Source organism: Tamandua tetradactyla, chromosome 2, assembly GCF_023851605.1.
Source record: "Tamandua tetradactyla isolate mTamTet1 chromosome 2, mTamTet1.pri, whole genome shotgun sequence".
Classification (NCBI taxonomy): domain Eukaryota; kingdom Metazoa; phylum Chordata; class Mammalia; order Pilosa; family Myrmecophagidae; genus Tamandua; species Tamandua tetradactyla.
In genome coordinates, this window is record NC_135328.1 from 55,337,213 (window position 1) to 55,353,226 (window position 16,014).

The 16,014-nt window shown below is 57.9% G+C and overlaps 1 protein-coding gene across 1 annotated transcript in view; it reads left to right on the forward strand.

Moving 5' to 3' along the window:
* Positions 1-15,808, forward strand: part of NTNG2 (netrin G2) — a 65,712-nt gene extending 49,904 nt beyond the window's left edge. Inside the window, exons 4-11 of the mRNA XM_077147307.1 lie at positions 2,888-3,060; positions 5,207-5,233; positions 5,886-5,911; positions 7,943-7,956; positions 11,480-11,541; positions 13,094-13,261; positions 14,866-15,000; positions 15,573-15,808. Of these exons, the coding sequence (XP_077003422.1) occupies positions 2,888-3,060; positions 5,207-5,233; positions 5,886-5,911; positions 7,943-7,956; positions 11,480-11,541; positions 13,094-13,261; positions 14,866-15,000; positions 15,573-15,808 (841 nt within the window). The remainder of the gene's footprint in view (positions 1-2,887; positions 3,061-5,206; positions 5,234-5,885; positions 5,912-7,942; positions 7,957-11,479; positions 11,542-13,093; positions 13,262-14,865; positions 15,001-15,572) is intronic.
* Positions 15,809-16,014: the final 206 nt, after the last annotated feature.

Sequence of the window (16,014 nt, forward strand, 5' to 3'; positions counted from 1 at the left end):
CTAGAGGACTGAGTGAGGTGCCTGCTTGGTGCTCAGCGAGCACTTGGTAAGAATGGCCTTCTCATTTGCAGTAGGAACCTTCTCTGCAGCCTGCCATAGTCTCAGAAAACACAGTATTTCTAATATTCTGTTACCCAGATGGACCTTAATTTCCTTAACAGTTCTGCAAGACAGTTTGAGGGCTGCAACAAGGAGGAAGGCAGCCTTGGCGATTCCGAAGCCAGCAGACAGTGGACCTCTAGGGCTGGTGGAAGCAGGGAGTCACCAGATTAAGAGGAGCCCCCAGTTTCTCTGCGTGGGATCCCTGCCCAAGGCCAGCCCCCCAGCAGAGCGCTCCTCAGCAGTGAGAGGCAGACAGATGAGGAAGGGGAGACAGCAAGAGCCAAGTGGAAGGGGTCTGGCAGGCCTGCTTGGTGGGGAGGACAACTGGGAGTCACGCACATCATGTGGGTAAGCAGAGACCTTGGGGAGACACCTCTGTCGGCCCAGCAGAGAGGGCAGGGTAAGAGGAGACGGACGAGATGAAGAACTAGAGAAGAAAGGTCCGTTACACACTCTGAAAACAACCGTTGAGGAGGCGGGGGCTGATGCGGGGAAGTGCCACACGCTGGCGGGCAGTGGGGGCCTCCACCCTCCTCCGGGCTTCCCCTTCGGCCCCCGGCGGCTACCTCACGGTCTCCCTCCCTCCGCTCTTGTCCCCCCGACACACCGTTCTCCGCGGAGTGGCCACGGTGGTATTAAAATAAGAACCGGAGGACACGTCGCCCCTCCCAGTGGCTTTCAGAGGCCCACTGTGTCAAGGTCTGGCCCCCTTCTTAATCTCGTCCGTCTCCTCCTACGCTGCCCTCTCTGCTGGGCCACAGAGGTGCCTCCCCGAGGTCTCTGCTTACCCACATGATGCGCGTGAACTCCCAGTTGTTCTGGCCTGTTGGCCCAGGGTCTTTCTTCATGCTCTAGCCTCTTTCCAGAAGATTCTTTCCTCCTTGCCTGGCTAACGCCTGATCCTCCTTCAGCTCTTAGCTTACAACTCTGTTCTCCCTGGAAACCCATCCTGCCCTCCAAATACCACGTTAGGACCCACACGCTGCCCTCCTCATCACGTAACACTCGAACACTTGGAACAATTGAAACTAATTCATGACCTGTGCGTATTTATTAAATCTCCCCGACGCTCCATCAGAGCGGGGATCCCTCTGCATTGTTCCCCATTATACTCACTGTTCCCATTATACTCACTTCTAGCCGGGCACAAAGCAGGTACCTTATAAATATTTTTCTTTGCATATTTTAATAAAAATAGGCCTCTACTAAACATGTTCTGCAATTTGCTTTTTACAAATATTGACAATAAATCTTGGAAATCTTCCCCAATTGGAATATAGGGCACACTCTGTCTTTAACTTTCTGTTATGGATAATTTCCAACATGCATATAAAAGTAGAGAGAATCTACTGTGATGAGCTGCCATACACTTGTCACCCAGCTTCTGCAGTTACCGACTCCCAGCTCTTCTTGTCTCAGCTGTGTCTCCACCCACAGCCTCCCTTCCTGCATTTATTTTGAAGCAAATCCCAGACATTGGATAATTTGACTGTCTAAATATTTCAGCATGTCTCTCTAAAAGATCAGAACTTTTTAAAACCCGACGACAATATCGTCATCACACTTAATAAACATTAATTTAACATCACCCAATATAGTCCGTGTTCAGATTTCCAATGATCTTATAAACATGCATTCCAATTGCTTGTTTGTTTTTCAAGTTTGTCTGAATCAAGATCCAAGTAAGGCCCACACACTGCAATGGGTTGAAATGCCTTTGAGCTTTCTCACAACCTAGGCCCCCCTGCCCTCCACATCAGTTTTTGCCCCTTACAATTCATCCGTTGAAGAAACGGGTCATTTGTTCTGGAGGGTTTCCCTGGGTCTGGATTTTGCCGATTGCATCTGCCTGGCATTGTTTAGTATGTCTCTGTATTTCCTGTAAATGAGTAGCTGACCTAGAGGCTTGATCAGCTTCAGGGTCATGTTTTGGCGAGGCTGCTCTTCCAAGGGGAAGCTGTCTCTGGTTGTCTCTCTCTGATCACAGCTGTCGAGCTCAGGGCCCAGAAACATCCATTCATTAGGGGTTCCTAAATGGTGGGCTTTAGAATCTATCATTTCTCTTTTGGTTATGGGCTAGAGAAACTTCCCCTCCTAACTTTTTTGCTAACACGTGGTACGGTTTAGATAGGACAGGCAGGACGTGTGCTTGATTCTTTCCCTTTACTTACCAGTTTTCAGAATAAAGAGTTGCCTATGAATATTTGAGTGAGTGAATGAATAATGCATGTGTGGACGAATTGACAGGGGTTTGGGGGTGGGGTGCTTCTCTCTCTCTGCCCTCAAGGGCTTGGGCACGGGCCCCAGGAGGAGAGCAGAGGTGCAGCCACCCCCTGGCCAGGTGGATGTCAGTAGCAGGAAGTAGCTCTCGGTACCTGTCAACCCACCTCAGTTGGGAGCTAAGATGATCAGAGGCTGCATTACTAAAACTACAGCATGTAACACTTGAACACTTAGAACAACTGAAACTAATTCATGACCTGTGCGCATTTATTAATACAAGGTACAAGGGTGGCTCATACCTCACCCCAAGGGAGATGTAGGAAACTCAGATGTGTGCTGGTGAAAGGACTCAAAATGTTGTTCCCACGATGGGAAGAGTTGGGGATTCCTTCCACTCAAAGGAGAGTCGGTGCAGGTGGAGCTGGTGGCCCGTCCAGGGTCCCTTCCAGGCCAGCCCCAGCACCCTCCCAGCCCGCCTGGCTGAGGGGCCCAGACCGGAGGCCCGGGAGAAGCTCTCCTACTTCCACACGCTGACAGCTCTCCTCCGCCTGTGTCCCCCCAGGTGCAAGTGCAACCTGCACGCCAACCTGTGCTCCGTGCGGGAGGGCAGCCTGCAGTGTGAGTGCGAGCACAACACCACTGGCCCCGACTGCGGCAAGTGCAAGAAGAACTTCCGCACGCGGTCCTGGAGGGCCGGCTCCTACCTGCCGCTGCCCCACGGCTCTCCCAACGCCTGTACGTGCTCCCGGGCTGCTGCCTTGGCCCCCGCCTCCGTGCCACAGGGCCATGAGCCAGGAAGGCTGGGACTCCCCTGCGCTCCAGGCCCCAGAAGCTATGGATCTCATGCACACACACACACACACACACACACCTTTGTACTCACCCCCCTAGCGCCAGGCTTTGCAATCAAGCCTCTCCATCACACCCGCATCCTGCCGAAATCTGAGCTGCCCTTCCGGCCCTGCCCACAGGGGAACCGGAGATGAGTTGCTCAGCATCTTTCCTGCTGTCCGTCCCCTTCTTGACCCTGGAGGCTGAGAAGAAGCCACCATGGATGTCAGGGAGCGAGAGTGGTGGAGACCCGTCCCTCTACACAGACACGCACCTCCAGCTGAGTGTGATCAGTGGCACTGTCCCCAATCAAAAATGTTTGTGGGGTGCTTACAATGTGGGGTGTGGTGCCAAGTGCCACGTGCTCCCCATCTCCCTTGACGCTCAGGAATGCTCCAGGAAGTCGGTCTCTGGTTCCATTTTACAGACCCCTGAGGCCCTCTCCTGAGTCCCCACGGTTCGCGGCAGGGCTGGGCAGCACCCTTCCCCCCCCTCACCCCCCACCCCCGCCTGTGCACTCCGCCCCCGGGCCGGGCCCCTCTGCACACCTCACTCACCCCAGCCTGTGCTCCCTGTACAGTCCTCTCCCCTCGCTCAGCCTTCCCACCCCCAAGGGATGCAATCCTCAGGGTTTGTGCACGCGCCTCTGCGTCTCCCTTTGCGAGAGCCCCGCTCATCAGGGGCCGCTTGGTAAAAGTGGGGCTGGCGCCCAGCACAGTCCACAGGTGTGTCCACAGGTGAATCCTGGGGAGGCCCCGGGCAGGACGGGGAAGAAGAGCCCAGGCTGGCCCGAAAGTCATTCTCCCCCTCACCCCCTTGTGATCTTACTAATGTCAGACGTCATCAAGTGCCCTGAACATGCCCGAAGCTGTGTGCCTCGTACGCACCGCCTCGTTTCATCCTGGCAGCTCCCCACGGTGTAGCCGTCGTCTCTCCCAGAGAGGCCCCGTGCCTGCCTCGCTCTGCCAGTGAGTTAGGTGGCAGCACCGCTACCCGGGTAGCATCTGGGTCTGACCCCAAAGCAGCCTCCCGCCCCGGACCGCCTGCCCTCCTGGGCACCCATGCAGGGGTGGCCATCGGCGCCCTCCCTCGATGGGTGAAAGATTCAAGTGACTTCAGGTTGATCAAAGCGGGAAGCGGTGCGATGAGGCGGTGACAGGCATGTTGTGCATGTGCCTGGGGCGCGCTGGGCCTTTGAAGGATGACTTGTCAGGTGCCGCGCGGTCTTCAAAGGCACAGAGTGCTCCGGGCGGGGACAAGCCCGGCCGTCCACCCGGGCTCCTCGCCAGCTTCCCAGCCCCATCTTTTTGTTGCCCCAACCCAGTCGCTGTCACCTCTCTCTGTCTCACAGTCTCTTCCTGCCTTTCCTCCATCTGCAGTTCTCCGCTTGCTTCCCTGTCTTCTTTCCCTTCTCTCTGCCACTGGCTCTTTCCCTCCACTTGCTCCATTCTTCCTGCTCCTGGGGGGACCAGGAGGGCCCTGGGCAGGCGTGATCCCTGCCACCCCGAGGGCACAGACGTGGGGACTTAGGAGGAGGATAGCAGGCCCCAGAGGTGAGAGCTTGAGCTGTGTGCAGGCCTCGGACCAGCTGCTTCTCCTTGGGAGCTGATATCCCCCCTCCGGTGATGTAAGATTTCCTTGTCCTGCCTGGAGGATCTGAGAGTCTAAAATAACAGAGGTGCCCGGAAGGCGCCCGGAAGGCGCCCAGAGGAGTGTTTGGCACTCAGCAGTGGGTCACCCTGGGTAAGTCGTGGCGCTGAGACTCAGTTTCTTCAGCTGCAAAATAAATCCTGGAAGTTCCTCCTTCTCAGGGCCAGGTGAGAATGAAATGGGCTAACCCGCCCCAGGCCCTGAGCGAGTGTGAGCAAATCATGGTCCTGCATCAGTCTCCAGGAGTGGGTGCTCAGGACTCCCAGGTTTCCTTCCTTCAGCCGAGGGAGGGATGCCTCCACCACGCTTCCCGACCCCTGGCACCCCCTCCTCTACAGGGAGGAGTTGGGGGCTCTCCTTAGTCCTTGGGCAATGCTGTGACCTTCCTCTCTCCCCACAGGTGCGGCTGCAGGCTCCGCCTTTGGCAGTAAGTACACATCTGGGTCGGCCACCGCAGGGGAACGCGCTGGGACCCCCATTGCACGGGCCTCTCCGCATGTCCTGGAAAGAGCAGGAGAGACAGCAGGAGTTTTATGTCCCTTCTGGGTCTGCGAGCCTCTCCGCTCCTGCCTCTAATTGAGCCCCATTTGCTTCTCCCCCTCTCACCCCCTCCTTTGTGGTGGCCTGCAGCCTGTCGCCTCTCACAACGTCTTCCCACGAGCTTCATTAGTGCTGCTTTGGAAAGTGGAACAGGACTTTTTGCAAGGCCCCTTGGCCCCGGGGTGAACACCCTGCTGCTCCTGCTGCCCCACCCTATTTTCTCTCTCAGACCTGGGAGAAGCGCCTCTCCTGCCAGGCAAGGGCAGGGGCCACCGCCTTCCCCGACCGGTGGCGGAATTTCCCCACCAGCCTGATGGGGGGCTCAGCCTCTTTCCAGGGTGCAGGTTTCGGCTCTGCGGCCAGCTTGGCCCACTGTGAGGCTGGGGGAGGCAAATCCCAGTGCCAGTGCTCCGATCACCCAGGTAAACTCAGGCCCCGGGGCCCATCAGACAGGAACGGGGCACCTGAAGGCGTGTTGGAGGAGCCTTGAGAACTGATGGGGAAGGGCAGGGAAGGTGGGCGTGGGGCCCGGCCTCCAGCAGTAGCAGTCTTCATTGTAGCTCCTGTCCCACTGGGCTGGGTACCATGTAAACGGGACACTCAGCATCTCATTCAGTCCTAACCGCCTGCCAGGTCGGCTTTGCCGTCGGCCCTGAGTCAGCAGCTAAGGGCTTGCCAGTGTCAAAGAGCCAATCAGGATGGACCTCAAATCCCAGAAACACTTCTGTGGGGCACCATCACCCCTCACCAGGGTTCCTGGGGGTCAAACCTCATCGGCCCCCCCTGGGGCTGCTCCCTGCTGGGATGCCAGTGGGTGGAAAGGGAGCCGGAAGAAAGCTGGTCCCTGGAGGGATGCTCATCTGCGCGGTTGGACCAGAAGTTGCTTCTCTGCATTGCCCCTGTACCCTCCCAAATCCCCACCCTCTCTTTTCTCATCTTTCACCAGGCATCAGCAGGTCCCAGAAAGACCCGGTCCCCAAAGCCCCTGCAGCCACCGTGGCCAAGAGGGGGTATCCCAACCCTCCTGCCCCCTCCCCATCCACTGCTCAGACCCCCACAGCCCCCAGCACCCCACCGCCCACAGGTAGGTGTTAGGGTACTGCCGGTGACCCTTGCTGCTCCAGCCCTGTCTCCCTTCCGCCATGATTCACTGCCTCTGTCTGTGCTGGTGCCAGGGGCATCAACCCTGGGAGAACGTGGGCTTGGCTCTTAGATGTAGAGAATGCTAGAAGCCTAGAACCACAGACCGTGAGGCTAAAGGAGCCTTCAGGTTGTCTGGGCCAAGCTCTGTCTGGGTCCTAGCTAGGGGAGTCAGGGGTCCCTTGGGGTTCTTGATATCTTCTTCCTCCTGCCCCCTCCAAGGCACAGCTTGGAAGAGCCTGGGACCAGAGTGGCCAGACCGGCCCGCTCTGGGGAGGAGGAGTGGGTGGTGGGAAGGCCACCCAGAAATTCAGCCACAGGACGGGGCCTTGTCCCCCCACAGTGCTCCTGCCTCACTGCTCTGTAGAGCTGGCCCAGGCCCCACCCCTAGCCTTGCCTCCCCAGACCCTCCACAGGTTCGCTGATCGCATGGGAGGATAACTAAGAAGGCAAACTTCTCAGATCAGCAAGGCAGAAGGGTACTTCTGGAGCAGGGGTTTTCAGAATATGGGCTACTGGGCATTCATGGTCAAGCACATGGGGCAGGGGCAGGCCTGGGGGGTGGGGGGCACACTGCCTGACCCCACATCAACCAGAGCAGCCCACTCTCAGGGACCTGAGGACACAGGCACATTTGGGAACCCTTCCTCACCGGTTCTAATTCCCCTCTGAAAGCAGGGTTGAATGTGTGCAGGGCCAAGGGTCATGGGGTAGTGTGGCCCTCTGGTCTCACCTGGGGACTCTCACAGATCCCATGCACTCCCAGGTGCCAGGTGGTGACCACAAGGAATTCTTCCTGTCCCCAGCTAAGGAAGGGGCCCCTCTCCCCTGCAGGAAGGAGATGGTGGGGGCTCCTTGGTCTTCAGGCAGTGCTGTGACCCTTGTTTAGCTCCTCAGTGGTACCCAGAAGGTGGCATGCCACAGCTCTTTTTCACTCTTCCTCCCTTCCTTATCTGCCAGGAGGCATTGGCAGGAGGCAGGAGCTAGACAGGAGATTCAAGATTTCAGGGGCGCCTCGAGGCCCAGGACTCCTCCTAGAGGTGGAGGATGAGGCCAGTCCACGAATCCCGGGTTTCCGGCACAGGTTGGCCCGGCCCCCTGTGCTGTTGCTCAGCCTGTGGTGGGCAGTGAGAGACCAAACATAGTCGTGGTGGGGGCTGGGCCCATCCAGGCGGGAGGCCAAACACCCTCCTCTCTGTCACACCCACACCCACCCACCCACCCATCCCACACACTGAGAAGCCTTGAATCCATGCTCAGAGCTGCTTCCGATGTGGTATAAGCAGTAGAGGGCACACTGCAAAGCCAGAGGTTAAGTACAGTCAGAGCAGATGAGCCTAGAGGAGGGAAGGTCTGAATTTTGAGGGTCACCCAGGTGGTGAGAAGGTGGCACCCCCTCCTGCCAGGCTGGAATATCAGGCATTTAGGAGACTGGAGTTGGCGCTGAAGCCCTTAGTCCAGCAGCAAGCAGCTCCCCAGCTAGACAGCCCCGCCTCTCTGGCAGCTGCCATCTACACCTGTGGGGCCCTTTATACCTGGGGGCCCCCTTAATACTGACAGCCGTTCCAATTGGCAGAGAGGAGGCTTCTCCTGGGCTAAGAGCTTTACTCCTATTGTTGTGTTCCTTGCCTCCCAGCTGCTTGAGAAGGGGGCTAGTTTCCCAATCCCACAGGTGAGGATATTGAGATTTAGGAAGAAGCAGCTGAAGTTTATGGTATGTAAATTATGCCTCAGTAAAGCTGCGGAAGGGAGGGCGAGAGGGAGGAGGGAGTCGCCTGAGGTCCTAGGCTTAGGGAGGAGCACAGCCTGGACCTCCCCCCCGGGCCTCCCTGACTCCAGCCGCTGCAGTGTCACCGCCCCGAGGCCTCCAGGGGCTCGAGGTGCTGCCGTCTTTCAGACCTGGCTTGCGTGGCTCCCCAGTTCAGAAGGAACAGAAAGGGCCTCCATCTGGCCTTGGCACACAACACAGGCCTCCGTGAGAACACTCTTCCCGGTACACCTGTGCATGTCCCTGGAGCGCTTGGCTGGGAGTCACCCAGATCCCCGTCCCTGGAAAGATCCTGGGTCTCTGCTGGCGCCATCCAGCAGCTGGGACCTCAAGCCCCGAGCCCAGATGTTTCCTCGTCCTGCCAGTGTCAAACTGTCTGAAGGGCAGGGGCTGCTGGAGACCAGTAATCCTTTCCCCAGCTCTGCTCACGGCAGGGCCGCGTGAGGATGGCTCAAAAGCAAAATGCCTTCAGGGCTGGTTTTACTGTGGCTCTAATTAAGCCCTTGCCAATTTGGGTCCAACGGCCTCTTCTCCTCATTGAACACCATATTAATGTCAATTTGATATCCAAAGGCTCCCGGCTCCCAGCTGGAAAGTCTCCTGCACTTTTTAGCTGGTGGATTTTCTTTTTCTTTCCCCACCAATCGTCATTGTGCATAATCCCTTTAAGAGGCGCAAAAAATCAGATTTCTCCCCCATCCCTCTGGGTTTGTCCTTTGAAATTCGGCAAAGAGCAATTTCTTACCTTTGCCAGCCCTGCCTTTTTTCCCGTGGCGGTGAGCCCATTGAGAATTGCGGATGAGCCGTGTGGCATTTGGGAATTAATTCACACTGGAGTCCCTGGTGAAAACGGGCCCAAGCCAGAGGAGGCGGTGGGGAAGGTCAGCGATGGTGCCAGGGACGTGAGGGCAGTGACCTGGGAAGCAGGTCAGACGTTGGGGGAAGCTCCAGACCCCGGACTGGGGTGCTACAGGAAGCCTTTGAGGCCCCTTCTGGGCGCATCTGATAATCTTGGTCAGAACACATGTCCACCTTTGTGGCTGTTAGCCAGAGATTTCAGCATAGAGCGCTCTGGGCCCAGATACGAGACTCGGTCTAATGCTATCCTTCAGTCGGAACGAAGATCACACACGGAGGGAAAAGAGTTCCAAAAAGCAGGTGTCCTGCAAAGAAAGGACTGCCCATGGCATGCAGCCTCTTGGGGCGGCCCCTCCCATCTGGCTGCATGACCACGTACCTGTGCCCACCACAGGCTGCAGTATGTAGGTGCTGCTTCTGTAGTAAACTTAGACCCAGTTCTATTTTCCAGTGTAGAGCCACTTCTTACAGTGCTGCTTCTAAGGTGTGTGTGTGAGTGTGTGAGTGTGTGTGTGTGTGAGAGAGAGAGAGAGAGAGAGAGAGAGAGAATGGCTTCAGTATGTCCCCAGGATTCCCCAGTCCCACCCCATTTTATAACTTGGTTTTCTTCTCTTTTTTTCCCCAAGAGTGGACCAGGTCACCCACAGCTGCCTCCCTATGGGAGATCCCCCCCTGGTCCCCAGTGCCCTCCAGTGCAGAAGGTATGGGCAGGGCCAGTGACTGGCCTTAGAACCCTGGGAAACTCTTAGATCCTTTCCTAGGCCTGTCATAGTGGAGGGTGGCTGGTGCGTGTGGCAGAGACCCAGGAGCCGAGGAGGGGGCTAGAAGGACAGAGCCCTCAGGAGCTTGGGGGCATTTTGAAGCTCCACCCGCCCTACTCCCAGCTCTCACCTATTAGAGAGGTCCAGCGTGACATCACCAAACTGATCTGACCCTTCAAGGGCTTCAGAGCCCTTAAGACCACAATCTTAAGCCTCTCTCTGACCACTGTCATTCACAGGACACCACAGGCCATTGTCAATGTAGTCCAGAGAGAGTCAGAGGGGGCTTACTGCAGGAGCCAGGTGTGGGTTAGGCCGTGAAGGGTGGTTGACTCTCAGGAGGTGAAGGGAGAAGCTTGCAGGAGCCCGGGCCTAGCCAGGGCGAAGGGCTCAGAGGTGGGATGGCAGTGAGGGGCTGGCCTGGCAAAGCAGAAGATGTGTTGGTGTAAACATGGTCAGGGAGAGATCATGGAAGACACTGGCAGCCAAGGGGGAGAGTCTCCTTCCTCGCTGCCAGTGGGAGGAGACACACTGAGCTCATTTCTAGGTCTAGAGGGACATGCACAGGAAATACAAAGGACCTTCCCGACTCAAGTCGGGCTAGGGGGTTGTCCCCCCGGCCCAGCTCACCTGTTGCCTGGACTTCAGGCCTGACTGCCCAGGTTTAGGCAGCAACCTTGCCCTCCCTACCCCTAGCACCTCAAGTTCCCCTCTAACGGCAGCTGTGGACTGTGAGCAGGGCTTTGAGTGCCCTCTGCTGGCAAGTGGTTCCTGAGCTGGGCCACAACTGGTGACGGTCTACAGTGCCCAGCAACCTGGAGACCCCTGGGTCGGGGAATCCTCTCTGGTGACGGAGGCAGTGTGAAGCCATCACTTTCCTGCCCTGGGCCAGCTGGGGCATCACAGGTTGCCAGAGGGAGGCTGAGGCAATGGTGCTTCCAGGACAGTGGCAGGCACACCCACAAATATGAGGCTGGGACCCCAGTGGGATTCTGGGCAGGGAGACCAGGCACTGGTCCATGCTCATGGGGGTGGGGAATCCAGTGATAAAGCGAGGGATAACGGAGTCACTTTGGCTCTAGCAAGGAGATTGCTTCAATAAGGAAGGAAGATACCAGGTTCAGACTCTGGACTTGAAGCTCAAGAAGGCTTGAGAAGAAGAGGGGAAAGCAAGAGTAGAAGGATGTTCAAAGCGATGTCTGCAGTCAAAAAATTGTTCAGCATCAGCTGAGTCCTTAAGCACAGCATGCGGGAGACTGGGAGATGGAGAAGTCAAGGTGTAGATGGCCTTGGAAGGGGCAGGGCTAAAGGCAGAGCTGGTACTGTCTGCTCTTGGATATGCATGTCTCCTTCAACCCAGTGCTTAAACTCCCTGGACTCCAGGGGGCTCTGAAGAGGGTCTGGCTGTTCTCTGGAGGGTCATGTGCTTTGAGGCCAGAGTAGTCCCTCTCTGCCTTAAATATGAACAAATGATAAGATTGCCCCAGAGCCTGCCCAGGGTGCATTTTTTGGACGTTTTCCCTGGGCCCAGGCAGCTCACCTGTGCAGTTGGACCATGGCTGATGAAAGAGCTTGTTTCTCATCTCTTATCTCTGCCACTGCCAAGGTCTCCAATTTTCCATCTCAAGCCCAGATTTCCTCAACTGATGCCCATTGAAGAATTCCAAAGTAAGAGGAAGTCCTGGGCAGGATCCCCCAAACAGCTCTCCCCCACCTCCACCAGAGCAAAAGAGATGCAGGGCAAAGGACCAGTGCCTGACTCAGAAAACCCTCCTGGAATAGCTGGGTCAAGGTTAAACAGAGCCTCTCTTCCCTCCAGTCTTCCCTCCCCAAGGGGGCTGGGGGCAGGTATGAGTCAGAAGCCTCCTTGGGCACAGCAGGCAGGCCACACGGCAGGCAGAACATCTACCAAGAATAGCCTGTCCTGGCTCCCCTGGGAGCTGAGGCCCAGGGGCTCATCTCGGTTGAAGGCAGGATCTGGGACACAGGGGTCACTGACCCTACCGCTTAGGACATTTAGAGGATGTCCCACCTTCTCAGTGTCAATGGAGGGACAGTGGGTTCAGGAGACCCAGTGATGTGGGCATGTCCACCACCATTTCCTGGCACTTGCCCTTGAACACTAAGGCCTGGTTTGGTCCTTCCCTCTCCCATCACAAAAGGTAGGTTGGAGTTTCAAGATGTGCCTTCCTTGTTCAGGGACAGCCACACTGACTTTCTTGCTCAGGGGACTGTTGAGTCCCTTAGGATGGACACCAAGAGACAGCCCCTCCCTGTGGCAGGGAGGTGACCCTCCTCACCAGACTCCACCCCTTCACGATGTCATGGGAACCACTCCCTCCTTGCCCCAGGTGGTCATGGGGTTTTCATGGTCCATGGAGCAGAGCCAATGGGCAAGAGTCAACCTGCGAACCACTCAGTGGTGGGAGCAGGAGCAGACAACAGGATGGCATGAAGCTGTTCATCCTCAGTTGGAGCCCAAGAGTGGAGAGTCAGCAGCAGGGCTCAGGTGAGGGGAGGCAAGTGAGGCACTAGGGAACAAACCTTAAGGAGGGTGTGCAAGAGCAGGCCTGGCCAGCCGGCCCTCTGGGGCCAGCCAGACGTGCAAAAGAGTTCATGCTAATGGGAAAGAGTCCTGAAGGTGAGCATTTTCTTCCAAACATCTTCCAAAGCAGCATGGGGAGAAAGCTCCTGATTCATTCCATCCTGTCCATCATTCATGCCTTAATTTATCTATCCATTTAATCACTAAGGATACAGTGGCAAACGCGATGAATGCAGATGCTGCCTGCACTGAGTTTACAATCTGGAGGCATCACCTTACCCTCCTTGCATGAATTATTTCCCAGTCACCCTGGCATGGGGGCATCCTTCAGTGAGCACGTTGCTGTGGCACCTGGCCAGACCTTTAGGAAGTGCTGCCCACTGGCCTTTTCTGGCTCGTGGGAATTTGTGAACTGGGGGCCCACTACTTATTCTCTAGACTTGATGTGGGCAGGCTCCAGTCTCTTCCCAAATGATACAGAAGTGTTGGAGGCTCAAGGCACCTTCCTGGGCCAGATACTCTTCCAAAGACACCTACTTCCCTGAGTGTCCTGGGACAGGGGGGTCCTTCCTTTTCCTGTGCTTCTGTTTTCCCAAGTGCATGAGAAGCAATGGGAAGGCATAGCCTCCCCTTGCTCACTGACCCTTGGTGTTTCTCCCGTTCGGCCCGGCCCAGACTGCGAGTGCTACGGCCACTCCAACCGCTGCAGCTACATCGATTTCCTGAACGTGGTGACCTGTGTCAGCTGCAAACACAACACACGCGGCCAGCACTGCCAGCACTGCCGTCTGGGCTACTACCGCAACGGCTCTGCTGAGCTGGACGATGAGAATGTCTGCATTGGTGAGCCGGGCAGCAGGGGTGGGCTGTGGGGATCCCGGCAGGCGGGAGGGCCTCCAGTCCTGTGTGTGGGCACATCACCGGGACGTGATCAGATGGAGTGCAGGCGGGATGACTGGTAGAGATGAGAGAGGCCTCCATCAGAGTCACCTGGGGAGGCTGTGGACATTCCAATTCCAGGGCCCACTCCAACCGGGCATCTCCAAGGACAGGAGCCCCGGAATCTACTCTCTTATTAATGTCCCTATGTGGTTCTCCTGCAGGCACTGGGGTTTCAGAACCACTAGAGAGGCTGGGTTCTAGAGACTGCCTTGCCATGTATCTGAGCAAGTCCCATCTCCTCTCTTGGTCTTGGTTTTCCCATTTGTAAAGTCAAAGGTTGTCAGATCAAAGGTTTTGAATCTTTAGTGTTGCTGAACTTTTTCTTCAAATAAACATCTTTAAATGCTTTATAAGCAAGGGCCCAGCTTACAAAACTGCTCAGCCCACCCCTGGTAGGCACCTGTTCTAGCTCTGGTTTCAGAGAAGGGAGTCCAGGAACAAGCCTAGGCAGGAGGCAGAGGGAAGGCCATCCCAGAACGGCCAGACCCATGGCCCTCCGCCCCTATCTCCATTAGCAGCCAGGTCTCAGCTGCAGGGGCTGCCTCCAGGTGCCCAGCCAGCCCACTTGGGTCGCCGCTGCCCATCCCCCACTCACCAGGCAGGCTCTGGCTGCAGAAGAGGAGGGCAGCCAGGAGGGGCTACGGGCAAGCCTGGAGCTGTCAGTCTGTATTATGGCAGCGGCCTTCAGATAATTGCATCAACTTTAAAGTGATCAAAACAGTATTGTGCTGCCCACGTCACAGCCGGCCAGCTGCAAGGACAGACAGGGCCTTGGGATCCGGTTACGATACCCCTCCCCTAGCCTCCTCCTTCTCTCCCTGCCCTTCTCTGCTCTCACCACCCCCACCCCCACCCCCACCCCCCACAAAGCAGAGCATTGGGCTGCAAAGACTCTGAGACCGGACGACATTCTCCACTCACCCACCCCCACCCATCCCTACCCACACTTGCACATACAGAGCAGAGGACAAAAGAAACTTACTGGGGAGGGGCACAGGAAGGCTGGAGGTTTCCTCCACCACGGGTCTAGGGCTGCTCCCTCACCCCACCCTGGAAAGGAGCTACTGATGCGGGCTCCCTTGCCCCCACCCACATCACAGCCCCTTGAGATGCCCAATGGCCTCTGATGAGGACACCTTCCACCTGTTAGAGCCATAGCCCCCTCCAGCTGTGCGTGCAGATACAGGCTCAGAGAGGGAAAGGGACTGGTTCAGGCCACACATTGCCAGGGAAGGGGCCTGGGGTGGCGTATGCCCCGAAAGAAGACAGGGTTATTAGCCCCGCCTCCAGGTCTCCCCACCGCAGGCAGCTCCCACTCACTGTCCAGCCGCTGCTCACCCTACACCCCCAGGTTCTGCTTATGCCCCCCACCACCACCCTTACCACCACCATAAGGAGGGAGCACCGGGCTGAAAGAGACGGCGGGCGCGGTGGCGTGGGGATCCGTGCGGAAGGTGCCCCCCGGGTGGCCCTGACAGCGCGTGCCCGTGCGCGTCTCCGTCCAGAGTGCAACTGCAACCAGATAGGCTCCGTGCACGACCGGTGCAACGAGACCGGCTTCTGCGAGTGCCGCGAGGGCGCGGCGGGGCCCAAGTGCGACGACTGCCTCCCAACCCACTACTGGCGCCAGGGCTGCTACCGTGAGTGCGCTCGGGCCGGGCCCGGCGGGCGGGGTCCCGGACTGGCCTGAAGCTGCCAAGGCCTGGGTCCAGGCCGGCGGGCGGGGTCCTGGGCGGGGCCAGATGAAGCCTAGGGCGTGATGCCGGATGGGAACCTCCGAGAGAGCCCGTCTCTGGCGACTGGTCGGGAAAGGGGGTGGGGGTCGGCTGGAGGCGAAAGCGTTTGCAGGGAGGGAGGGAGGGAGTCCTAGGAAATGATGGCCTGGAGGAGACCCGAAGGACGAGTCATCGTTAGCCCGAGGGAGAGGGTAGAAGGGTCTAAGCACATGGAACAGCATGTGCAAAGCTCTGGAGGCGATGGAGCAGATGTGCCTGGAGAACTGCAGCCAAGACCAGGGGGCCGGAAGCGGGCAGAGCTGGGGTCAGGTCACGCCCAGTAGCTATTACCATCCAAACAGGGGCACTTCCTCCCGAAGGGCATCCTGCCCCTGCCACACCCCCTGGCCCGGGTAGCGTCCTCAGGGGTTCGCTCCGACAGGGAAAGCCGGCCTGACCCCACCCGCGGTAACGGCCCTCTTTGCCCCGCCCCGCAGCCAACGTGTGCGACGACGACCAGCTGCTGTGCCTGAATGGTGGCACCTGCGTGCAGAACCAGCGCTGCGCCTGTCCCCGCGGCTACACCGGCTTGCACTGCGAGCAGCCCCGCTGCGACCCCACGGACGACGACGGTGGCCTGGACTGCGACCGCGCGCCTGGGGCCGCTCCCCCTGCAGCCCTCCTGCTCGGTTGCCTTCTGCTGCTGAGGCTGGCCGCCTGCCTGGGATGCTGAGCCCCGCCCGGAGGACCCTGGGCCGGGAAGGGCTCGTCCCCACGCCTGGCCGCGCCCGGGACCTGGGACCCGGCGGCCGGCGACCCGGGGGTCCGGGGATCCGCGAGGGCTGGCATCCGAGGCCGGGCAGCGAGAAGGGTGCGGCCTGAGCTGCTCCCAGGTGCTACTCAACAGAGTCCTTCCGCCCCTCCTCCCTCTCTCTTTAG